Here is a 27,866-nt window from a genome sequence, read left to right on the forward strand (position 1 = left end):
GTTTATTTTTGTTTAATGGTCATTCATATCATTATTTCAGTGACAGATTATCGTACGATTATGACATTTTTTGTTTGTTTTTCATGGTGCCTATAGATCATATCCATGTAGATATTGTGTCATTTTAGGACAGAGGATAGGATCTAACCAAATAAATCAGAGCAATCAAGTATCTAAAGTGAATGTGATGTAATTAAACATCTTGAGCCTGCATAAGACTTTGATTTATTTGACAGCATTGGGTTTGGAGCTGCTAAGGTTTAAACTACTATATATAAAAAAGCACATGAGACAGTGCCACAGAGAGAAAGTGGAGTCTTTTAATGAACAGAATGTTCATCAAGTTAATTTGAGTGCTTTCTGCTAATAAGAAAGCAATTGGGTGGTGGGAAAAGACACTTTGTCTTTGCCAGTGAGGGAATGCCAGAGAAAAAAGTGTGGAAATAAAGGAAAAATAGTTTGCTGGATAAAGGACCAAGTACTTAAAGAGAAAGGACCTGTGGAGTTTGTTGTTATTGTAAGGATTTTTATTATCCTTATAGTTTCTCACACATTCTTGCATGTTTGGCTCGTTTAGCATATATTTGGATGTCTTTGTCCAACCAAAACTCAGAGTTTATGTGTCCCAGGAGAGAGGGGCTGGGCTGTCCTGGGAGCATTGCACACCTGAGTATGAGACAGCCACTTTATAGGGATCAGAACAGGAAAAACACTTAGTGCTTAAAGATGACATGAGGAGAAAGTGAGCGAAGTAGAATACAGAGTTACCCATACAGCAATACATAAGAAATTGCACAAAAAAGCTGTTTTTATCTTTAATAATCCTATCACAATACAGCTGGTATTTCTATCTAGACGGAATCTCCAGAACAGTAGGCATTTCTAAATATGTTATAGCATATGGATGGTGTGCTTGTGTGTGCAGGGTGCCAAGTGCAACATGGCGATGAAGGTAGTTCGTTTACATTCCATGGACTGAATGTAATGTGTAACTCCCACATGAGCCATCACAACCTCTGCTATCTTTTCCAGCTTTCTCTCACCCACTACATGCTGGAGTTGATGAAAATTCCTGTTCTCTGAGTGCAGATCCATACCAGATCTGACCTAAATGGGCTGTTTTTCCAGCTTTATCCTTACCTATATCAGATTGCAGGGAACGAAATCCATTACAGCAGCTCTCTTTGGAAATTGAAACAAAATCTTTGGGGGATGCATGAAGACACTTAGTTTCTCGCTCGTCTTAGTTGTAGCTCATTGTTCAGCATGTTGTAAAGGCCAACAGAGTCAATTTCATTCATTTATTCTTATCACACTCGTTTTAAAAATATGTACTCGTACACATAAGTCAAAAGTATTTTGATGTGTTTCATACAGTCAGCACGTACGGTCAGGGCCGGCCCGAGGGGTCGTGGGACCCTAGGCAAGATCATGAATATGGACCCATTGATGTAAAAACTCTCATAGCACTGGAATTTGGTAAGTGAAGAGCACAATTACATTTTCCATATTTCAGTGTATAGATGTTTATTAAGTGCAACATATTCAATGTAATAATACAACAATTGTATCAGAACTATATGTAGAAAATGCAAAGATCTAAACAAATATATGAAATTATATCTGAACTAGAAAAATAAAACAACAGAAATATACATAAAACACAGCTCAATAAAATAAAATGTAAATATAAATAAAATATAAATTTTTGAAATATAAGTGTGATTCACACAGACAACAGATCTTATCAGAAAGGCTACAGATCTCTTCTAGATCTCTTCTCTTCTCTAGATTTTTATTTTGTGTGACTTCTTTGCTGCAAAGTCATCAATCACCTCATTATATGACACTCGTTTACATGGCAATAATCTAATTACTGATCTTATTCTGAATTGGACAATATTGTCATTAAGGTGTTTACATGAGTTGCTTTTAAAATATTCCTTTAATGTTAAGGTTTTACATGTTATAGAACATAGATCGATTAACAGCACACGTCATTACGTCCCCACGCCACGCCGTCCGACGTTCCCTCCAGAATTTCACGTATCGACATACAGTTCGTCTTCATTATGGTACCGTATACACTTTTGGGTGTTTTTATTTTTTATTTTACAAAAGTTTCAAGTGCAGTTAATTATTTATCCTGCTATGTGTGCAAATAGATGACTGTTTGAAGCCATGGGCTGTGTCTGAAACCTCGTACTTATATAGAAATACATGTATTTCTCCTACTATATAGCAGGTAAGTACACGGTTTCGGATGCAGCCGTGCTCTCTTGTTTGCCGTCAAACAGTTGAGCACTGCCGTGTGTGTACGTGTCCTGTCCAAAAAATGCGGTGAAAACTCCCACACGATGTTAATAGTGTGATTTATGTGTGCACATGTCTATAATGCACTTCCATAATGTGATTAAAAAAGGAATACTCCGCACGTCTTAATTTGATTTGTGTTTACTTCGAGTATGACTTTAGTCAGATTAAGGTCATCAATAATTGCTGTTTACATGGTAGTTTCTTAATCAGAGTATTGTCTTAATCGGGTTAATATCGGATTATTGTCGTCCATGTGTCTCACATGTTTCATGATTTACACTCAGAACAGCAAGTCCAGTTAAGTGCTCCTGGGCCATTGTGGATCTCAAGTATTTCCGCATAGCCCCTAGTTCGTAGGCTACATAAATAAAGTCAGAAAGCACATTTAAAAAATAAAGCATGTAAGCAAAGCTGTCATTCTAAGTTTATAACATTCAAACATGCATAAACAACATGTAGAAATGTATGCTACATTAAGCATTTCACCTAGTTTAATGGCTTTAAAATAAGCACAGCACAAAACTTTATTGCATTAGGCCTTAGAGGGGGATGGGTATAATTTTCATTTAATAAAACAGGAGTATTAATAATACAACAATAAATAATGTCAAGCAGAACATAGCTTTTCTTCATCTGCTTTTCTTTTTTTCTTCTTTTTTTTATTTGTTCGGCTCCCAAAAGATACCGTTTAGGTGCCATGTTATACCACAACTATAATCTCTGTAGCATTCTTTCTTTTTTCTATTAATTTAATTAAAATGAATCGCATCTTTCGATGTAACATGTGATGAGATGCTATGGTGTTGTGAAATGCTAATCACTCAGCGAAGTCGCTATTACCATAGTCATTACAATATTGGCAACTTTCCAATCGAGAATTATGAGACTTTTTTTTTACAGAATGTCTTTTCTGTCATGCATTTAACATATGCTTATGCTTAGTGCTATGTGTTCATAAAGAGTAAGCAGCGGCAAAGACTAAAATGTAACATTTCCCCGCATTTATGTCGAATGTGAGCAATGAGCATTTTGGAGCAAAGCGTGGAATCCCATGGATACGAATAATTACAGTACTTGAGTTCCCCTCAATCCATCGCTGTGTGAATAAATGATGCAAATTACTGTGATACGGTGTGTTTTTCTAATGTGTTCTGCTTTTAGTTATACTAATGGGGTTTTTTTTAGCTTTTTTTGTTTTTGTCATTTTCAGTCATTTGTTATGTTATTTAGTCCTCACTGTTTTTGTGATTTGTGTGTTATTTGATGAGATAAATGTTCAACTCATGTTCAATGCACGTGAATTAAAGAGGGCTTCAGCTGAAGGCACGTTGTGATGACGTCACGTGATGCATCTTGGCCCAAACCTGCGGAAAATCTGTGGAAATTTTGAAAAATTGCAAGTTCCTCCGAATATTTCAGCGGGTTCCTTGATTTCGTGATTCTTTGTGCAATCTCAAAATCGTAACATCCTGGAGGAACTGTATAGTGTGTTTCTACACTGTGCCGGACGTCACCTTCTTCTTCCTCTGCTTTATCTGTCTTCTGAGCACTTTAATGTGTGCACACATACACACACAGCTGCTTGTGTGCTATCATGCCACCTAGCCCAATGATAATCGCGTTGCGCTCACTGGACATGTGCCACCCAGCTTAGGACCTTCTGCAATGTCCCATCGTCCCATGAGCAGTAGGGCTCAGGATCTTCAGCCTGGGTGCTTTTTTTTAAGCATTGTTCTACTTTTTCTCATTTTTTCCCCTACTTTTTCTACTTAAATATTTTTTTTTCTTTATGTGTGTTGTGTGTTGCAATATGCTGCAATATATGTGTGTTGTGTGTTGCATTGTACTGGGAGCACCTCTACACCAGAAAAACAATTCCTTGTGTGTGCTGGTACACTTGGTGAGCAAAGCTATTTCTGATTCTGATTTCAGGGAATCACACAAGATCAGTGTGAACTCAGCAGTCCAGTCACCCTGAGAGCAAGATTAGAGTGTGTGGTTTGACTTTTGCACATCCTGGCCCTCTCCCAGCACCCCCTTCCCTAAACAGCTGCTGCCTTTTCCATCCCTCTTCCCTACTTGCACAGCTTCTTCTTTCTTGCGCCCTCTCAAAATGCCTGCCGTCATTCCATCTGACAAGCAATCTGTCCTCTTCCAGGAATTTCCAGTGGGCTATTTTCATTTGTGTTTGAATTGAAACACAGTTTAAAGTTATTGCTCATGCTTGTATAAATAGGTTTCAGAGGGTAGATGACAGAATGTAAGCCATATACTAGATGCAAATGGTTATGCGTCTGTGTCTGTGTGTGGGGCTGATGGTGAGGGATTTCATGGGTATGTGTGTCTCATTAGTTATGTTGGAAGAATCCAGCTGTAGTTATGTGCTGGCAAAAAGAGCAGACACCTGTTACCCCATGTCATTGATGCAGCAAATTCAAGAAAGTGTTTCAAGATCCGATTCTAATCATGAGCTTGGCATGCACATAAAAAGTGGATTACTTTTTTACTGTGTGTGTGTGTGTGTGTGTGTGTGTGTGTGTGTGTGTGTAGCTCAAGTGCATCCTTTATGCAGGTTGCTTGTACTTGCTGCAGGCTAAAGTCATTTCAAAAACATTCTCAGACCATGACATGTCAGACACATTAGCCATCTTTATGATATGCACACACACCTACACCTACACCCACACACTCTCTGTCTCTCACACACACACAAACACATGTAGCTAACACTTTTTTCCTTCCTTCATTATTATAAGAATTCCTTCCTTCAGTAATGCTGGAATCTTTTCTTCCATTTCCTCCATTAATAACAATTGTTTCATAAAGGAAAGCATTCAGATAATATGCTTCCTCTAGGATTATTTAGTTCGTCATCATCACACCCTTCTTCGCTTCATTTTATTTCCTTATCTGGGTCTGTTTTCCACTCATCTGTTGTCCATTACAGACTTCATTTGCACATCCTGTGCATTCCCCTGAATTTCATGCAAGTGTGCCTTCTACACGCACAGGACATTACTTAAACTCACTTGTTTCAGTCTGGAAGATTTTAATTCTTCATTAAATTCCTCGTTTTATGAAGGACTGATTCTTCATTTGTGGTGAAGACAAACTGCTATCATCTCCAACTGTTTATTACGGACAGCTGGTGACCGGGTCTGTAACACAATATCAAATTGTTCTTCCCTTGCTCCTTCGGAGTTTCTCACAAACACAGTGTATTGCTGGCATTCAACTACTTCGAAATGAAATTTGTTTCTGTATGTCTGCAGTATAAAAATTATGTAACATCGCTCATGATACCAGTTCTTTCTGGCCTTCACTCTGGCGAATTAAATAATAATAATAATAATAATAATAATAATTATATATATATATATATATATATATATATATATATATATATATATATATATATATATATATATAAACCTGAATTTCTCTTCTGATTAGATGTTTGATAACCCTTTAATGAGTGTGGTGAGTGGGACTGTCTCAATTGTTTTACTTCAGTTTCTGGCCGAGCTTTAAATTTGGAAACAACTTTTCTGGTTGAATCAAGCGACTAATAAGAGATAGAGAGTATTTTCAATCATTACTGTCACAGCAACCCAAACATAATTTCTGGACCTGGTTGTGTTGAAACATGATGGCTTAACATCTGTGAACAACAGCAGCAATATGTCCTACAAGACGTTTACATTGCTTGATGCCAGGGCCCTTTTTCTCAAGAGTATTATATTTTGTTGACTAGCAATGAGGTTAGTCAGCACTGTTGCCATTAACCAAGTGTGCAGGTGGCTTTAGAAGAAGTTTCAAACATCAAGTTTTACAGTCATGTGCACTAGTACAGTGTACAATATGCAATGAAAAATTGTACCTACATGTCCAGTAACTACATTACAACAATAAACTCAAAGTACATTATTATTATCTACATTATCTACATTAGTGCCACTGCTTTAAAGTGGTGAGTATGTACAGAATTACAACAGACCATGAAGTGCTATGAATAAGAAGTGTATGAAAAAGCAAAGTGCTATGAATAGGAAGTGATATACAGTGCAAGAGCTTCAGTTAATGTGTGTTTAGTAAAAAATGTGATCTTAGTGACTTTTTATTTTGTCATGACCAGGCAATGTTTTTCCAGTCTTTACCATCCCGTCTCGATTCCTGTTCTTGGCTGACAGGAGTTGAACCCAATGTGGTCTTCTGTTGTTGTAGCCAATCTACCTCAAGATTTGGTGTGTTGTGCATTCTGTTATACTTTTCTGCTCACCATGGCTGTAAAGAGTGGTTATTGGAATTACTGTATAGCCTTTATATCAGTTCAAAACAGTCTGGCCATTCTCCTCTGACTGAACTGCCATTCACTGGATGCATTTCTTTTCCATTCCATTCTGTGTAAACTCTAGAGACTGTTGTGTGTGAAAATCAGCAGTTTATGAAATACTCAAATCAACCCATCTTCCACCAACAACCATACCATAATCAAAGTCACTGAGATCACATTTTTCCCCATTCTGATGTTTGATCTGAACATTAACTGAAGCCCTAGACTTGTAGCTGTAGATGATTTTATGCGCTTCACTCCTGCTACATGATTGGTGGATATTGCATGAATGAGCAAGTATAAAGGTGTTCCTAATAAAGTGTATATTATATCATGTATATTATAATGATGTATATACACTGTACAGTTCAATCAGCGGATGTTTAAGAGTCTTATTATTTTTGCTTTTTTTAAAAAGCTGTCCCTGAACCGGGATATGTGTGTCCTGATGGACCTAAGCCAATTACCAGAAAGAAACAAACAGTGTGTGTGGTGTTGATGTTTGCCTCTTCTCCCCCTCCTTTGATGCTTTCAGTCAGAGAATTTATTCCTCAGTCCAATTATTTGCGGTACTGAAAAGGCTTTTATTAGATGAATACTTATCACAGAGATGCACAAATGCATTTAAACCTCCCAAACAGTTCTAGCATCCACTTTCTTTCCCAATTAGGGGCAAAAATAATGATGTGTAAGCTTCTATCCTTTAATTCCATGTGATATTGGCTGGATACATACAGTGAATTCATAAAACCATTTATGTGAAATTAGCCGAAACCTTGACCGAGAGAAACTGCTCTAGTGAATCACAGCTAAATAGATCATGGTTGAAAAATGAGGCATTCATTTAAACCGGAATTCACGAATATTTGATAAATAGCTCTCCAGTGCGAAACCACAATAGAACCACATCATGGGTCAAGCCTGATAGGTCAAGCTTGGACCATAATCTACAAAATACACATGTTCACCAACCTTAAGCACTGAATCATGCGACAAACCTAGAAGAGGACATCAAATTTATGTTTAATATTAATGGAAGGCATTGTAACCAACCAAATCCTGCTATTTGATTTCCTAACAAAAAGATTTCTTGTAACCAAACCAAAGAGGCTCAGGTTCTTTCTATTAGAGAGAGAACTGCTATCCAGTCTCTATACTACCAATTTACATGTTTTCTCTTGTAACCCAGCTTGCATTTCATATGTTGCCAAGACAACATGGCTGGACATAATAGAATGGTGAATGTGGAACTGATTAATTGACAGCGCCTTTGCAGACTGGTGGCTGAAAAGGCTATACAGTGTAGCATGTCCCATATTTTGATGTAAATCTCCACTTTGGGCCATGAACTGCAAAGACCCAAGTAACAGACAATAATCAGGACATGACACAGCAAGACAAAGTGAAGGAAATGAAGGAAATCATCTCTCCCTTTTTCAATGAATGCTGCAGATGCAAACAGCGGACTCTCTTAATGAAGCACTTCCAATGCTCCACTCAACCCAATCACACCCAGCAGACGGCCTCACACGAAAACAACAGCGCACACAGCCTGGGTCATTCAGTTAAACCTCCAAAGGCTTCCAGGGAACTGAATGATTAGGATGGATCTCCACCCATACTGATTGCTGCTAATGACGATAACTGAAGGCTCATTCATTAAAATTAATCTCAGCTGATATTAGGACCACAGTCTATTCACGGGACTCAAGGGAAAAGTGTCTTTATCACTCTTGAAAAGTTGGCCTATCTATAGCTTGGTGTAGCATGCAGCCTCTATAGCAGCTGTGTTTTCTCAGCCAGAATGGTTTGAATGCATGACGTGAAGCTTACATGTTTTTCTTAGGCGTTGTATGTGAAGAGCGATCACACTTCTCCTCGTAACAATTAATCTATTAATCATCATCATCTCCATTCATCTCTCTGCCCTTATGCCTCTCTCTCTGGATTTATACACCTGCTGAGTGAACCATCTGCCACCTCTACCACTGTTTTAATTAAACGCGAATGTTCATAGACCTGAGTCCAATCCAAAATGACAGTTGACCTACTTATATAATGTAGCATAATATTTTGTATAAACTGGCTCAATGCTAATGACAAAAGTATTGCCTTGTCTCACCACATTGTCTGGTGAGGCAAGGCATCTTTCACTAATTCTCCTATTTATTTTGCTCTTATATCAACAAAAATGTGAACAAATCAAATATTGCTTCTACTATAGCATTTGATATTCATTTGAAAACATCATACAGTATGTGCTCATTTAAACATATGATTAAAAAGAAGCAAGAATTGTTCATCCTGGTGATCTGTTTGGGAAAATGCACTGCAAAAAAAAGATATCTTAGAAAATGAAAATATATTGAACAGAGTCAAATGCATCTAGGATTTCCTGTTACAAGATTACCACAAACCAAATGTAAGATTACTAAAACCTATTGTTAGACATTTGTAATAATTCCAAGGTTGAAATATTCTTGCTAGATTATTTTACTAATTTTAAGCATTTATTTATAGAAAGAAGCTAAAGAATCTGCCAAAAGCAGAAAAATATTTAGCTTGAAATGAGTAAAAATGTGTAGAAATAGGATTAATAATCTTATATTTGGTAAATTGTAATCTTATAATAGGAAATATTAGGTAAATCTGTCTATATTCAAGATATATTCACTTGCTAAGATGTCATATTTTGTAGTGTGAAACCTTAACTTCTTGGCTCAATACATCCAACAAACATGTAAAATCACATTAAAAATTACATTCATATTACAACCCCAACCCCAAAAAGCTGGGATGCTGTGTAAAAGGTAAATAAAAACAGAATGCAATGATTTGCACATCTCATAAACCCAGCTCATCCTGGTGATCTGTTTGGAAAAATGCAGTGCAAATGAAAACATATTGGCTATAGTCAAATGTTTCTAGGATTTCCTATTACAAAATTACCACAAACCAAATGTAAGATTACTAAAACCTATTGTAATGGTGTAAAATGTAAATACACAATATTTACAAATGTACAGAATGAAATGATTTGCAAATCTCATTAACCCAGATGTATTCACAATAGAATATAGAGAACATATCAAGTGTTTAAACTGCGTAAATGTACCATTTTAAGAAATAAGGTAATTTGGAATTTAATGGCCGCAACACGACTCAAAAAAGTTGGGACGGGGCAACAAAAGGCTGGAAAAGTACACGTTACTAAAAAGAAACAGCTGGAGGTTAATCTTATAGAGGGAGAGTCTTTCAATATTAAAGATGGGCAGAGGATCACCAATCTGTGAAAAACTGCACCTACAATTTGTGGAATAATTTCAGAATAATGTTCCTCAATGTAAAATTGTGAAGACTATGAATATCTCATCATCTATAGTACATAATATCATCAAAAGATTCAGAGAATCTGGAGATATCTCTGTGCGCAAGGGATAAGGGTGAAAATCAATATTGCAATAAAGCACTTCTACCACAGAATTTCCTCGCACTCAAAGATTGCATTGAATCAATGTAAGTCAGTGGAGCTAGTTGTGGTGGTTCAAAAGGTAAAACTCTGAGTTACAGAGCAGAAGGTTGTGTGTTCAAACCCCAGTACTGCCAAACACATGGCTGTGTCCTTGAGCAAGACCCTTAAGCTTCAGTTCAGTTGCATCCTGCCTCAACTGTAAGTTTTTTAAAAGCATCAGCCAAATGAGCAAATGTACTGGATTATGTGTTATTTTATATTATGTAAGATAGTACACTACTGTACTGAAAATATGTTTACAGTTGTTTACTGTAATTATTTTAGCACCCAGTTGGCAGGAAAATTACTGTAAAATTTCCGGTCAATTATTTGCAGTCTAGCTTTGTGGAAAGTATTTGTACCCACACCTGCGTAAACACACCCAATATATTGCTCTAAGATGAAGACACACTGGGCAATTTATGATCAAATTTTATAATTCTATTGCTAGAAAATCCAAAGAAACAGCCTTACTCAATAGGCAAATTTTCACTACACTAAGATACATAAGTGTTCATTTATTTTATGGGTGACTCCATGTTTGGGGTACCATTTGTTTCCCACTAATATTACATTTAATATTTGAATGTTAATTAAATATTCTCTCAACCCTGTTACCTGAACACCTTCACCCCTATGAAGTATTTGGAATATTCCACAAATGTTCAAGATGAAGTTGCAGCAGTCAAAATTTCCAGCGATCAAGGGTAGAAAAAAATTTCAATGTCAATCCAAAAAAAAAGTTTAATAATTAAGAGTTGCAAGAGCTAAATTGCACCTTAATCTTTGAATCACCTTTATCAATCCTATCCCATATTGTCTGTTACAGTCACAATAGATGGCATTTTATGACAATGTGCTTCCTCTCAGTTCAAGATGGCAGGCAGTGTAAAGTAAATGACATACTTGACACACTTCTCAGCAGCGTAATTATGCAGATGCATGCCTTGTGACTAACTTACCTCTCATGCTGTAGTATTGGTCTGATTGATTTTGCTCCACTGTATGCTAGTTATGACTATGGATGCACATTCCAGTGCATTCCCTAGAAGGAGCACAGCTGCCTGTCCACCTGGTGTAACCTTACTGTCATGTGTTCCAGTGCATGACTGGCTTACAGAGAAACCATGTAAATCTATGAATAAACAGTGTTGCAGGCAAACATCCAATGCTATTTGCTGGTGGAGGACTGAGACAGACTTGTACAGTGCCTTGCATAAGTATTCATCCCCAGTGGACTTTTTAATATTATATAGTGTTACAACGTTCAAAACAAATTAAATCATTAATTTCATTGAATTAATTGGGATTTTCACAATTTGATGTGCAAACCAACTTTTGTTGGTGTAATAACGGATTTAATTAATGATTTTCTCTCTCTCTCTCTCTCTCTCTCTCTCTCTAGATATAGATATATATAGAGAGAGAGAGACTCTGCTCACAGAATGTTTTTTGTTTTTTGCAAAAAAAAAAACATCTGAGGAGATCAGCAGTCTCTGAAATATCCAAACCAGCCCATTCTGTTGTTTGATGTGAACTTCATTGTGCTGCTACCACATGAGTGAATGATAAGATAACTGCATGAATGTGCAGGCGTACAGGTGTTCCTAATAAAGTGGACGGGATGGTGAGTGCCTGTGCGTGTAAATAATTTTGTATGATATATTTATACAAATTATGGGCTAACTTATCCCATATTATGGGCTACTTCATGACCCAGTGATAAGACCATGTGCAAATTCATGACCCAGTAATAAGCCCAATTAAGCCCATTTCAATTCCAGGTTGTAACACTACAAGATGTGGAAAAGCTGAAGGGGCTGAATACTTATGCAATGCACTCTATTAATCTGATATGTAGAGCTTCATTATATTGTTCTCTTAGATAAGCCTAGGTAGATACTGGCTGTAATTATTACAGCACTCACAGAATAAGGACAGGATTAGTCACTAAGGCACCCATGAAAAATACTGAAGCATAATGAAGCAGCATTGAAGTGGGGTGAAGATGATAAAGATGCAAACTCTTTTAATTAACCCACAATATATTAATCAAATGATGAATAATAAAGCTCGTGGGGATGCACTGCTGTGAGAAATAAAAGACTGAAAGGGAATTGGTGTGTGTGTGATAGAGGACACAGAGAACAGATATGTAGTATGAAAAATAGAAGAGCTCTTACTTTGTCACTGAATAAATGGAGCGTGCATGCTTTCAGGAGCTTGCTTGATCAATCGGAATGTGTGTACATATCGTTTTGTTGGGGGTTTTTTTGTATTGTATTGCAAGGAGTAATAAGCCTTCTTTACTATTTTTTTATCTATTGTTTGCTTAAAATGTGATTTCTAATATACTGTCAGTGTAAGCATAGCCTGAGGCCCAACTTGGGAATGACATTTCACTTGAAACTGAGCCACTAGTCTTGCTTCCATAACTTCATACTTGTGTTTTCCCATAAGAACTGCAATGCACATATCAGTCATTTATATTATTCATTTATAGATTTTAGAAGAACCAGCCATGAAAGCCTTCTAGATCTTCCAAAACATCAAACACTGTAATAACCATCAACTCCCTAAACATTAAGTCGATGTCATGCCTGTTGCAAAACCTGGCTTCCATACACTCTTACAAACCTGAACCTTTAAACCTTACTTTCATCCTCCATACATAACAGAGGCTCACCATCAGACTCACTGTGCATGTTGCCCAAGCCCGGGACAAACCATTAAAAAAAAGACCCTCAAGGAAACACACACACATACAAATAGCCCACAAAATGTAAATGGCTGTAACCCAAAATTGATCTATAACTCATTCTAATGCATTCCTTCCTGTTGAGTTTCCTTTTTTGTGTGCCTGGCTTATGCATCGTTTTGTGCATCGTTTAACCCTACTCATGTGAAAATGCCTGCAAATCTTTCACTGCCAAATGTTGCCAAATGGGCTTATGAAATCCCCTTTAGTTAAATGTGATGATTTCTGATTGTGTTACTTATGTAACACTCGAACTGTTCGACACCTATACATCATAAAGGAATACAAAACAACATGTTTAAGTGGCCTATAATTTAACCAATTTACTCATTTCAATATTTTTTCCCTTTTTCCAGAAGAAATCTAAGCTGAGGTTAATAAAATATTAATGACAGAATATAATGGCCGAGAGGATATTGGCAGCAAAGAAATAAGAGTAAGGATTCTGGAGAGAATATATCATATCTGTAGGCTCCGCATTATGTGATCTGCCCCGGCTTCATGTACTTCAGGACGTCTACACATACTGAACATATACTAATGTGTAAAGAGTCAAACAAAAGCATTACCTCACTGACAGTGCATAAAAAACTTAACATAAATACAGAGCAACAGGAATGTTAGTGCAAATCTAAAGCCCATCTCCAGAACACACTCTCACACAGTGTTGAGTGAGAAGCTCAGCAGAGAGTTGGGGAAATGGCCCATGCTGAGAGTAGTTTTTTGGGGGGCTGAAGACAGACGTGCACCCCTCCTAGAGAAGACTCATACCACTGGCAACAGTTTGAGTAAACTCAGAAGGGTTGCTCATTTGTCATCTGATTTACACGAGTTCCAACCATGTGTGCGCCAAATGTGTGTTTGCACAGAGTCCTTAGTGTATAGTTCATCTAAATGTAGAATAATATTTGGAGAGGATGGAGGCAGAGCTGATTTGAATAACAATGATAATGATAACACACCGCCGATTAGGAGAGGACAAACTCTGTCTTGGACAGAGACAGGTTTAACGCTTAAAAACAGGAATGCTGAGAAGTAACATAACGCTCTTCATAAACATCCAAAATTATCTAACGTAACATGTAGGTTCTCTTTTTGTTTCTCTCTCTTGTTTCGGTCAGCAGTACATGTCTGTAGCTGTACAGGGTTCCGCACGGTTCTGCTAGCTGTGCTGATGTGTAAACCGACTCCCACTCAACCTTTTGAGTGCTGATGAAAAGTGTGTTTTTATAAAGCCAGGCATGCCTATTGCCTAAAGAAAGCCTGCAAAACCAGGCATACATTAAAAAAAAAAGTTACTTCTGTTGAGGTAAGCACTCTGCAATTGATGACCCCTTAACCTCTCAGCTCATTATTTAGGTATTTATCATAAAGCTTATCATTTTGTAAGTATAGTGAAACTAATAGAAAAGGTATCTAAAAACAGGGATGTAGGTCTGGATACACAGACTAGTATTAAGAGTTTAATGGGTTTACATACATGGGGCATAAAACAGAAAAGAACTCCTCAAACTACTGACTTAATGGTAAAGTCCACCCTGAAACACAATATATAAACATGTTTATATTAAACTATTTGTCATGTATTCATTGATGCTAAGAAGTGCTGTTTGGTGCTGTATTTTCACTAATTTTAGCAAAGCTCTGACGCGCTGGTGCCACAGGGGGACATTGCAAGAACAGTTCCAATGGCATTTATTAGGTGAAAAAGTGCTTCTTTTCTCATTCACCAATTTTCAGCAATGTTCAATGTGACATTAATGAGAAATCCAATGTATAAGTAGGTGCACACAGCAAACGTCAGACTCAAAGTTCCAGAATGCAATGCAGCTATACGACACAATTGTGCTGAGTTACAAAAGCCATGAGGAGCCATTTATAAGGGTAGCTGAGTCAAGCTAAACCCCCCCCCCCCCCCCCAAGATAATAGTAAGACCAAGGTCACTCTAGATTGTTTTGTCTCTCCACTTTTGATTCTATGGGTTATTCGAAAACCCTTGGTTTTGATTCTATGGGTTATTCGAAAACCCTTGGTTTTGATTATATGTGTAATTTGAAAAGCCCTGGTTTTGATTCTATGTGTAATTTGAAAACCCCTGGTTTTGATTCTATGTGTAAGTTGAAAAGCCCTGTTTTTTTAGCTAATGGTAAATGGAATAGCCCTTTTTTAGAACATAATAGTAAGGTAGATGAGCTCTTTTTTAACCCTATTGGTATTGATATCATAGTCTTCTTGAAACATATGGGTTATTTACTGTGTAAATACAGTATAAATACTGGAGCTTAAGCTCAGGGTATCAGATCACTTCTGAGAATTCTCATCGGTGTGGATCTCGTGTGGTGGAACGGAACAATAAATCTGGACCCTTGCTTCTTCTCACTCACGGCTGGTGTCTTTTTTTCTGTCTCCAACTGGGTTCAGAGGGAGATGTGAGTATTGGCTTCTATGTTAAATTTTTAAGTGTTTTTGGGTAATAGGCTAAATTTGAGCCAGCAAGACTCAGCTCAGGTGTTTAATGATCTAAGACAGGGGTTCCCAAACTTTTCCAGGGCAAGGCCCCCCAAATGGCATTAACATTTGACCGAGGGCCCCCTTTTGCAAGATGTCTTTAAAACACATTAAAAATACAGACTTCTGAATATATCCCCCTTTTTTATTAATAATTACATCTTACATCTTTACATTTCATTACATTAGGAATTGAGTGTGTGTGTGTGTGTGTGTGTGGTTGCCTGAGAGTGAGAAAGAGGAAACATACTAGTGGGAGGGATGGGCTTGGTGGCTCCAACCAAATTGTTGAGGCCCTCCAGGCACCCCCTGGTGGCCCCCAAGGGGGCCCCACTTTGAAAACCACTGATCTAAGAGACAACAAGCACTACGATGTTGACGGTGGTGTTAGCATGAAAGATGAAGATTTAGAACTTTATCTGTTTGAGCAGAGTGTGCAGATGAAGTGGTGAGCGAGCTGAACAGACTAAATAACTAAGTAGAGATGAAGCAAGGATTAAATTCCACTGGTGCCACTATCAGCAGGTCTTGCTGCCACTATTCAGCACTGTGGGCAGGGTATGAAATTAGCACCTGCCACCCACCAAATTTAGCTGAACTGTAGGCAGTGGCGTGTAAAATTGCCTAGTCACCTGCCGGTACATTTTTCACAAGTATGGCTTACAAAAATAGATATCTAAATTTGTGTAACTTAGTTGTAGTCGTTCCTCCCTCATTGTTCGTGATTACCACTGGCTGTACAAACATTAAGCATCACTCTGAAAGTGGAAACGAAGAAAAAGCAAAAACCTGGAAGTGTGAAGTTGGCTAATTGTCTGTTGCGTTCATGAAATAACTCCCGCCTAATGGCTTGTGAAAAGAGTTATTAGCATCATGTTCATGTTTTACTGGAAGTTTGTAAAACTTTGTTCATTTTTAACAACTTTAGAGCCAGAGCAGAACTAGTTAAATGTTCTCAAGTTCTCTGTTTCAGTTATCTGTAGAGCACAGTATGCTGTTGTTTGAATTGTGCTGTTGTTAAAGAGATCCGAAATGAAAATGACCAAAAATGAAAACTGTGTCATCGTTTACTCAGCCTCATGACTTTCTTTCTTCTGTAGAACACAAAAAGAGGTGGTTAGCAGAATGTTCGCCTCAGTCACCATTCACTTTCATTGCATTTTTTTTTTCTTCATACAATGAAAGTAAATAATGACTGAGGCTAATATTCTGCCTAACATCTACTTTTGTGTTCCACTGAAGAAAGAAAGTCATATGGCTTGAGAATGAGTAAATAATGTCAGAATTTTCATTTTGGTTGAACTATCAATTAAAATAAGTGCATACATGCAAAGTGTTGGGAAAGGATTGGTGTGTTCTTATGTATGATTAAATAGTTGAGTGTTTTAAACTTATTTAAATTTAATGAATACATGTGTGCAGATGACTTTTTATGTTTACTTTAAAATATATTTTTAAAAAAGAGTTTTGTTTATATTAATTATGTCATTTAAAACAACGTGGTTAGTTTCTGTTTTTGTGAGGTGGCTGGTAGAAATTCTGAGTGGCCTGTAAAAAAATGAATAAATTACCCCTCACTGTTCCTAATTGTGGGTAATGTAACTGTTAATAGACATGAAAATGGTCCAACATGTCAATGAAAAGAATTGATGAAAAAGTCAAGTCAGAATTTTATTACAAAATACATCTTGAATGCCACTGAAGATCACATGTTAATTATACAGATTAATGAGCAAGTCATTTAGAGTGGATTTTTCTTTTAATACTGATTAATAACTATGTTCATAGAAAAAGAGGGGAGTGAAAAGAGAAGAAGAGATTGGGAGGAAATGCCAAAGCCCACTTAGAAAGGGCACACATAACACCGGAGCATGCATAACACATAATGGACACACACTCAGCCTTTGAAGTGTGAAAGAAGTCTGTTACACGCTGACAAAAGACAGGAGGCTGCATGCAGCAGTTCAGCCAAACCACGCCAGGGTCTCTGTGGTCAGGGTGAGGGCGTACAAAGTTCACATAAATCCACCACTGTGGGTCAGTACTTACCCAAACATCACAGATCTCCCACTTATTCACGCCAGCTCTCCCGCTGCAGTACAATACAATTTCAACATCTAAAACAATGCTGCTCTTTCCCCATTTGTTTCCTTTTGTTACTGAGCTCTCATATGGACCGATAGATTATGAGGACCTAGTGGGAGGCAGAACAGAGCTTGGTGGAGATCTCTGTTTTTGTTGGCTGACACAAAGGTGTTTTAAGCTCATGCAAAGTGAAGGAAAAACACAGCTGGTGAATTGAATTTTTTTTCCTGTCCAATTCCTGTCAGAAGAGCAGGTGTTTAAATCATGTTCAGAAACATAATATGAGTTGTGTTTGGATATTCAAGTTACAAGTCTTAATATTGCCATATGTTCACCTTTCTATGAAATATAATTCATTCTACTGCCAAATGAAGCTGTCAAAACTAATGTACTTATTTCAACTCTAAATCTCGACTTGGCATCTCTTATGTGGGCTGGTTAAACCTCAGGAGATTGGCAGATTAATTGTGAGAATCAGGTCATGTTTCTCAAGCTCTTTCTCATAGTCTAATTCTGCCATAGTCGACTATAATTAAGGGGAGAAGCCATTGTCATTGACCTTGCATGTGAGTAACACAGAAAATGTTGTCATATATTAACAATTTACTAAAAACAAAGATATGTGGTGACACCATATATAAACAAAATGATAATCACAGACTCACCAATAAGGTCACACTTGACATTCAGTGCAAATGACTTGTGACAAATTCAGAATCAGCACCACAAATCAGTCATTCTGTGTGCTAACAGTACTTTTTCACAGGAACCAAAAAAGTAGGTAAACATTACCTAAAGTTATTACTGCATCTACTGCGAATTTGTATTTCTCAAATGTTACCTGTCACGTGTTGTGCTCCCACAATACAAACTTGCTCATGTAAAATGGATTTTAAATAATTAAACCAGACAGAATATGGATTCTGATTAATTACTTTACTGACTTAATACTGATACTGATCAATCAAATTTCTAAGATTAGATTGATTCTAATGAAACTACTGACTTAATACTGATACTGATCAATCAAATTACTGACATAATAGTGACTCTAATTAAAATACTGACATCTAATTAATCTATTTACATCAATCAAATTACTGACGGAATATTGATTCTAAACTGTAAAACTGTAATCTTCCCATTCATAGAGAGAGAGAGAGAGAGAGAGAGAGAGAGAGAGAGAGAGAATGGAAGAGAGAGAGAATGAAAGAGAAAGAGAGAGAGAGCGAGAGAATGAAAGAGAGAGCGAGAGAGTATAGATAGAGAGAAAGAGAATGAAAGAGAGAGAGAATGAGAGAGAGAGAGAGAATGAGAGAGAGAGAGAGAGATAATGAAAGCGAGAGAGAGAGAGAGAGAGAGAGAGAGAGAGAGAGCACTGGAGGGAGGAGACTCAGGAGCCATTGGCGTTTAGGTAGAAAGCATAAATAGAGGAGGGGAAACGCAAACAATCGATAGCTCATGGAAACGTGGTCCTGTTCCTTTCTTTATTCCGGAGTTCAGATGAAGTCAAATATTACTGCTCTTTAACGTCACAGTGTGATATTATAGTCCATGAATAATACTCTAGAGAACTTTTATCTCAAGGTCCAAGCACTAGAATGATTTGGCATCTCGGGCGTTTAGTATACTTCTGCGAAATTGTGAATGAAACTTGGACGGGTAAGCGACTGACGGCAAAGTGAAATGTAAGTGCAGCTCAGGCGCTGAGAATTATGAAGAAAACGGACTCGGTGTTGATGAGGACATCAGTGTGGATTAAACAGCGGCACTGAACGTTGGGACAGAGCTGCACCAGTCCAGTGACTGATCAGGTCAGTAAGAAACACGGCTCAGGGTAATACTCAAGTTTACCCTACTTTAGTCCGTTTACTCTCGCCAGGATTGAATAAGATTACTCTGATAAGGCTGTAGTGAGTGTACTCTAGCTGCTGTTACAGAGAAGATTGCACTGGCATGTTGAGTAATCTTATACCTGGAATACTTATGTCAGTTAAGATGCATGTGTATAAGAAATATTCAGAAATATTGCCAAAACCTGTAGTGGTGTAGTTTGATGCTCTGCAGATGTTCTGGTGTAGTAGCCCAGATATTCCCACGCTCTCTGTTTACACAGTTCAGGATGCTTGAGGATGTACAAAGTGGTAAATAACAGCCACTTTTAAATTAAGTAATGGTAAACAACAAGGATGATAATAACACCAACAAAGTAGTAATATAGTAATATAATAGAACTATTATTACACCTTTATTATCAGTATAGTTGTTCTTCTTGTTGTTGTAGTTGTCATTTTGTTGTTATTGTTGTTGTTGTTGTTTTGTAACTAGATTGTATCATTAGGCATATTATCATTGCTGTTATTGATGTTTACTAAAACAAATAGCTTGAATTCACATTATTTATTGAATGCCTAGGTGAGTTTTAAAAAAAAATCCAGAGAAGTGCGATAAAAAAACATGACAGCTCTCGATTTATCGGCAACTCTTAAGTAAACAAATCCGAAATGAAAACAAGTAGAAAATTAATCAGCAGGTTGAAAAGGCTAATCACACTACAGTCTTCAGAGTTGTTTTTTTTTTTTTTTTTTTGCATAATTAAAGAAAGCAGCGTTACTGTTTAGCAGACAAACACTAATGAAAAAATTAGCACAACAATCCAGGTTGCTGTATTGTTTCTACAGTCATTGCTACAGGGCTTTCTCTTATTCTTGCTCTAAATCCAGTGATGTCAGTGAAATGAACATTTGAATTGAGCCTTCTCTTTTAGGTTCATTGGTTGCCCTATTCTAAGTTAAGCTTGTACATTAGTGACCTATGTGTTGGTTATGTCATGTGTAATTATAAGATTCTGTAGTCATTCATAGCACATTTGTTTGGAGGTTATGTTCTGTGACTTGTTTTTGTCAGCTTTGTGTTGGCATAGGAGCTGAACTGGTCCTTTAGACATTCTGTATAAGGTCAGGAATACAGACTGGAACTATTGAAGCACATTATGTTATGATCTATTGTTTTATTAAGTGAAACACATTGCTAGGGTGTGTGACTAGAGTGTGTGGAGGAACCGTTACCTCTGCTGAGTCTCTGCTGGTTATCAAAAGGAAATAAAATGTTTAAAAGATTACTGAGGTAGTGAAGTTGAGCATTATTCTGGAAATTTAAAAAAAAAAATGAAAATGGAACACAAGATCTTATTTTTCAGTAGGCAAAATAAACATGTGAATAAAGACAAGAGGCATTCTAAAATTGCTGGTGAATTTCTATTTGATTGCTAAAAGAAAAGTGCAGTGCATCAATGCCTCAGTGGATTAGTCGATAGATCATGCTGACTCCTTGTGCAATGGTACAGATGTTGAGTGCTGCTCTCTCCCTGGGTGAATGCAGAGATATTGTCCTACATACAAATGGCTGTGGGTTCATATGTGGGGGGTTTTTGGCCACTGCAACTGCATAAACATTTTTCGACTGTTGTGGTTGTGCAGTAGACAGATACAAATGTCCAATGGCATTTCTATCCCCTTCTAATATACAGTATTAGCATTTTTTTAAAACATCATTCATTCTTTTGTCTTCAGAAGCTGTTTTTTCCCGCTCAGGGTCATGCTGAGTCCGAAGCCTTATTCAAGTTATGCTGGGTGTAAGGCAGGAATACATGCTGGATGGGATGCCAGCACACACACATTCACACCTTAGACCAATTTGTATATCTACCTAGCAGCATGTTCTTGGGAGGAAGCATGGAACCGGAGAACCTAGAGGAAACCTGCACGGACATGAGGATAAAATGCACAGAAACTCCATATAGACAGTAACCAGAGCTCAGGATCAAACTGGGGCACCTGGAGCTGCGAGGCAGCAGCGTTACTTGTTGCACCAGCATGCTGCTCATTAAGTAAAAAAATTTAAAAAACTAAATAAAAAAAAACCCAATAGTCTTAATTTTATTAAACTGGTTTCAAGCTTGTAAATTAGACTAAAGTCCAGTGGGCAGATACAGCAAGCACAAATAATGTAATGCAACATAAACCAATGACAACTCATTTACCTCACTAAAAAACTTTTATTTTTATGCCGTGAACCTTCATCCACAGATTTTTCAGAGAGCTAGTCCATGTTCATCTGCTTAAAGGAAGTATGAAAACACTTTAAAGGTGATGTTCAATATTATGGAGAACTTTGAGACAACGATTTTCAGCTAAAAGTGGTTTCAAAGTCACTCTCGGTCTCTTGAGTCAGTGAATGTTGCTGCAGTATTGTGTGTGTGTGTGTTGGGGGACTTATTAAGAAGAAGATTATATGGTTTTGCTGTATGTGGAGTGTAACGCATTATGCAGTAGGGTTTGTGTTTGAACAAGGCAGTTTATGAGAGGTTAAAATGTGTATGCCCTGGTTAGTAGTGCATATTAGGGCCTATGTCAGAGATGAAAGCAAACGTATGTTTGCGCCTGAGCCACTAACCTCTCTCTCCATCTGACTCACACACACTTACCTTCCTTGCTTGCTTTATTGGCATGACAACATTACAAAACGTAGCAAGAAGTGGTCGTCTTTTCTTTTAGTCCTCATTCAAAACTCAAGAAAATCAATTCAGCCATCGAGCTGCATAAAATGTTGTTATTCAAAAGAAAAACAGACTCTCACAGTCACTAAACACAATTCTGGAATACTGGGAGAGGAATGATGGAGTGTCTGCCTATAGGACTATAGGAGGGAGCCAAATAAGGCATGAGGGTCACTGACCACTGAGGTTGAACGTTGAAGGAGAAAAGTGGTTTAGCCAAACAGAAAAGCCAACCAGACGCTGAGGGGCGGAACACGTGCACTAGATTTTCATTTGCCATTGAGATTTTTCTTTCTCAAGGGACACGCAAAACATGAGGTGGGGGGATTGTATTACTTTAGGAATAGAACTAGGAAGTGTGAAATGAAACTTCTCTGTCAAGGTTTAGAAGCTTGTCTCCTCGGCATTTTAACTGTAAAAATTGTATTAAATAAGCAAAACTGTATTAACTAAACAGCTTCATCTTCACCCTACAACACCCCCCCCCCCCCCCCCCAACACACACACGCACAGTATTGCTTCCTCACCACATCGTCCAGATCTCTTCATCTTCCCAAATACATTATTCAGCTCTGCTTTAAGAAAAATGGAGATTACTTGGTAATATATAGTCTTTTTTTTTTTTTTAGAGAGAACACAGCACAAGTAACAAGGTCCAGTGTAGGAAATTAAGATGGAGAGAGACAGAGCAGATTGGTGGCAGCAGATATACAGATGAGCAGCAGACAAAAATGCTGCTGGTCTCAGTGGTTGGCCCAGATTTTCCTACTCACCATGTCCTTTTTATCTTTCACCCCTTTGACCTTGAGGAGGAGCGCAACAGGGATTTTGAAATATATTTAGAAAGTTATCGTTGGCTGCTCCTGTTCTCTGAGCGGGCCATAGAGAAAAAGCAAGAGAGAACGCTAAGCAAGAAAGAGAAAGCGGCTCTGTAAAAAATGACAAACTAGTTTCTAATGGAATAGATACAGGCATAAAGCTAGACGTGTCACAGATTTTTGGAGCTCAGTTGGTGGCTGCTTCAATTTCTAGCACACTTCATAGTGCTAGTTGCTGCAGATGCCTCTTGAGATACCCAATGCACACAGTGTTAGCACCTGTGAAGCTTCCTTTCAGGAAGTTGATTGAATAGAGGGATCTATTTCCCAGGAAGCATTTGGCTAGTGGCATGGTGGAAATTTACATGCAGGCATAAAGGAAAGTATGACATCTGTTTGGGAGTACTGTATGTAAAGATAGAGTTGGGGGTTGCGTATCAGCTGGTTATCAGTTTCATTACTTGTGATTTTAAGTATTTGGAATGTGCAAAGTCGACTGCAATGTAGGTGAACTGATCATGCAACTTATTTATATTTTTTGTAAAAGAAAAAAGAAAAATCACTGACGGGACTCTGCTAGCTTAATACAAAAAAGAAAACAGACACAAGAAAGAGGACAAATCTGTGAGTGAGAGTTGAGAATACACTCACTGGCCACGTTAAAAAGAACACCTGTGCCCCTGCTTATTTATACAATTATCCAGCCAATCATGTAAAGAGCTTCAGATCTGTCAAACATATCAAAAATCAGAATGGGGAAAATGTGATCTCAGTGACTCTCATCATTGGTAATTGTTGTTGGTGTCAGACAGGCTGGTTTTGAGTATGTCAGAAACGATCTCCTGTGATTTTCAGATACAATAGTCTCTAGAGTTTACACTGAATGGTGTTAAAAAAAAACATCCAATGAGTGTCAGTTCTATGGGCAGAAATGCCTTGTTGACAAGAGAGGTGAGAGGAGAATAGCTAGATGGTTTGAGCTGACAGGAAGGCTACAGTAACTCAAATAACCACTCTTTGCAACCATGGTGTGCAGAAAAGCATCTCAGAATGCACAACACACCAAACCCTTTGTCAGCCAAGAACATCAATCTGAAGCTACAGTGGGCATAGGCTCACACCATTCCGTGTATACCCTAGAGCACTGGTCACCAACCCTCTTCCTCGAGATCTACCTTCCTGCAGGCTTCATCTCCAACCAAAATCCAACACACCTCTTTTAGTTGTTCAAGAACTTCTTAAGGCAATGATTAGATGGTCAAATGGGCACGATTATGGTTGGAGCTAAAGTCTTTAGAAAGGTAGATTTCCAGGAACAGGGTGGGTGACCACTGCCGTAGTGAGTGTTGTGCTTGAAAGTCCAAGGATATCAGCCGTTTCTAAAATACTCACACCAGCCCATCTGACACCAACAACCATAAAATGGTCAGTCACTGAGATCACATTTTTCTAATGTTTGATGTGAACATTAACTGAAGCTCTTGACCTGTATCTGCATGTCATTATGCACTGCAACATGATTGGCTGATTGGATAATCGCATGGGGCACAGGTGTTCTTATTAAAGTGGCTGTTGTGTTTAACAAATAAGAATACAAATTGGTCTGACACACAATTTGCTGGTCTTGTATTGCTTCACACACAACACGGACGAACAAGGATATAGTGTACACCCCGGGGAAAATAAAACCCAGACACATAAACAGGAATAAATAAAGACTGAAAAATACAAACACAAGCTGTGCTTCTGGCAAACAGTGCTGAAATAGATGACAGAAACAGTACATGCAAACTTCTGTCTGCAAATGTGATCCCCATTCTTCTAATTTTTATATTTCAAAGGTATATAATATACATTTGCATCATCTGCGTTTTGATATTGCCACAGATTTCTTAATATCCTTTCCGTGAATCTGCAGCCAGCAAGCCAGATTTTGGCGCTGAAAGGAACAACAACAACAACATTAATAAGACCACACACTAAACTGTTAAAGATGTGCATTTACCGTACCCTCTGTTAGTAAATTCTGAACAAGTCCAGGAACAGCTGCAGTGTTCGGTCAGCACTTATTGATTGTTTCTTTAAATCTCCCACTTGAACGCTATCCACTGCACTTCACCTTACATCATTCCTTTACTCATCAATGTCTCTTGAGAGCTTACTTTAGAGAGCACTTAAGTAAGTCATAGAAGTTTGTTTTGTTTTTAAAAAGGCATGCATTTATTTTCCTTTTCATCTTCATGAGTATAATGACAACAACTATTGCTACTCTATACCGAGTGTCATTTTTCCATACCGCTTATTCTACACAGGGTCGTGGGGAAGCCTGAAGCCTATTCCAGGGAACTCGGGGCACAAGCCAGGGGACATCCTGGACCCATCGCAGGGCACAAACTCACACCTATTCACACACAACAGACAATTTGGAAATGCCAATCAGCCTACAATGCATGCCTTTATACTGGGGAGGAAACTGGAGGAAACCCCGAAAACACAGGGAGAACATGCAAACTCCACACACACAGGGCAGAGGCAGGATTAGAACCCCTAACCCCGGAAGTGTGAGGCAACAGCGCTAACAACTAAGCCACTGATATGCTCCATCAGATCTAGAATTTGTAAAAGAACTATAGCAGAGCTGATCAACATATTAAAAAAAAAAAAAAAAAAAAAAAATTGCCATGGTTCAGCAACTCTATTTTTTTTTTTTTAATGAACCAGCTTGATTTTTGTAGCAGATCTGCTTTTGCTCACACAGTCATATGCAAACATGTAAATTACTTTGCTGAAGGAAGTTCACCGGGCCAGAGACTAGCTACAGGGCTACAGGCACTAGGTCAGTGGAGACTTTTCACAGACTTTCACAGATTTACCCTACCGGCTCCTGTTAGCAAACTGACAACATGGTTTGTTTAAAAGGTGATGAGGAAAACAGAATGTTCAAATAGGAAAGGACAAAGCTGTAGGGTTTATTCTTCACTTCAAATTAATTACTTACAGTATATCCACAAACTAATCATTAGTGATTAAGCATTAAATGGTCACCAGTCGTGTTAGTTGCTTGTCTGGGACCTCTGTAAGCAAGGAATTTTATGTAACAGGACCTTTACGTTTTAAGTTTTAGTTGAATACCCCTGCTCTACACCAAAGAACAAAAGACAAAGCAAGTAATCCATAAGGTTAGACAACAAAGGTGCAACGGACAATAAAGTCGTGAGAAAGAACACACAGAACAGATCTCGCATTCTCCAGAAGGCCACTATAGCATTTTAAGTTTATTTTCATTATGTACTCCATCTCTCATGTTGACTTTGATGTATGAAGCGAAAATGCCTCAAAAGTGATCCACTAGACATGATGGAGATTTAATTGCATTCATGTTTTGGTTGAAAAGACGGATTGGATTTAATGAGAGCCTTAAGCACTTTCTGAGTAACATTGCTAAAACAAAAGCTGAGGCTGCACAGTTAATCTGCTGAGTAGGATGGAGATGTACTTTTTTAATGAGCTCATTTCATATATGCAGTCTGTTTTTCTTCATTGTTGCCTGTGTACATATCCTTCCAAATGACAGAAGTTGAAGAGAATAGCAATCTGACAACTGAAATCCGATTGGACTTGAAAGGATTTAGGCCTGTTTGTGAAAACAGTGTATCTTAATTGGTGCAGGTATGCGCCCCATTGTTTTTGCCGCTAACCTTGTTGATGTTTGTTTCTAGGACACAGGCATGACAGCAGCCTCTTGGGAAGTGGATTCAGCTCAGTCCAATCATTCTCTGTTTAACTTTAGCAGTAGCTTCAGTAGCACTGAGACTGTCCTGTGGCTGCTGCCCTCCCAGAACAGCACCGAGGTGACATGGAGCCCCACCCCTCAGCCAGGCACAGCCAGGGTACGGGACCAGGCTCTGGCACAGGCTGAGATTGGAGTGCTTAGCCTGGTGCTGGCACTTACCACTCTGAGCAACAGTTTTGTGCTGTGGGTGCTGCTGCGCAAGAGAAAGAACCACGCACCCATGCACCTATTCATGATCAACCTGTGTGTGGCTGACCTTGTTGTGGCCTTCTTCCAGGTATTTACTTGTTTAAGTGAAGAAATGGGTAGTATAAATAAAGAAGATGAAAAAGGAGGATAAATTTAGAGCAGAATAATTACACATCAGTGTAAGCATCTGCTGTGTTTTGTTTCTGCTTTATCTTCTCATTTAAGTCAGAATGGGCTTCTTCCCAGCTAACAACTCAGCAGAATATTTTCAGAGTTTTTTCAGTTCTTTGAGACACAAAATTATTTAGAAACATTCCTACAATGCTGCTGTAACATTGATAGTTGTATGACTGTTAACGCTAACATTCTTTAACCCTAGAATCCATGACCCAAACAAAACCTATGCAAATGCTTTAAGGGGGTCAAATGACCTGTATTGATTGTTTACTTCAAAGAAAAGGTATCCTGTTATAATATTTATCTTCAAGTTAATGAGATTATTTGAGGATTTGATGATACGAAAAATGTTTTCATGCTTCGAACATGATGATTTGTTCACTTCCAAAGGAAATATACAGTCCCACACAATAATCACTATACACAACCATGGTAATCAGAAAAGCATTTCGGAATGCAGCTTTATTAGTATTAAATAGCTTTATTAGTTTGGAAGCTAGATGATTCAGAATATCAAACTGTGATATCCATCCATTTTCCATACCGCTTATCCTGCACAGGGTCGCAGGGGACACCCTGAACAGGGTGCCAATCCATTGCAGGGCACAATTGCACACACTCACACACTACAACCCCTGGCAACAATTATGGAATCACCACACTTAGAGGATGTTCACTCAGATTTTTTACTTAATAGCAAATAAACAAATCACAGATATGACACAAAACAATTTTTGGTTAATAGCCGAACATTCTGGCTTCATGAAACCAATACCTTAAACAAGTTAAATGAAATTGTTTTTCATCAATGGCATATAT

At 38.0% G+C, this 27,866-nt stretch overlaps 1 protein-coding gene across 2 annotated transcripts in view; it reads left to right on the forward strand.

The window, feature by feature from the left end:
- The first annotated feature begins 1,131 nt into the window (after positions 1–1,131).
- The window catches only part of avpr2ab (arginine vasopressin receptor 2a, duplicate b), a 36,340-nt gene continuing 9,605 nt past the window's right edge, over positions 1,132–27,866 (forward strand). Inside the window, exons 1-2 of one of the 2 annotated variants that reach the window (XM_053643241.1) lie at positions 1,132–1,479; positions 26,608–26,958. In XM_053643241.1, the coding sequence (XP_053499216.1) occupies positions 26,617–26,958 (342 nt within the window). In that variant the 5' untranslated portion in view covers positions 1,132–1,479; positions 26,608–26,616. Of the gene's footprint in view, positions 1,480–19,173; positions 19,327–26,607; positions 26,959–27,866 lie in introns of those variants that run through there. The other variant, XM_053643240.1, reaches the window with a different exon arrangement.

The sequence above is a fragment of the Ictalurus furcatus genome, chromosome 15, assembly GCF_023375685.1.
Source record: "Ictalurus furcatus strain D&B chromosome 15, Billie_1.0, whole genome shotgun sequence".
Classification (NCBI taxonomy): domain Eukaryota; kingdom Metazoa; phylum Chordata; class Actinopteri; order Siluriformes; family Ictaluridae; genus Ictalurus; species Ictalurus furcatus.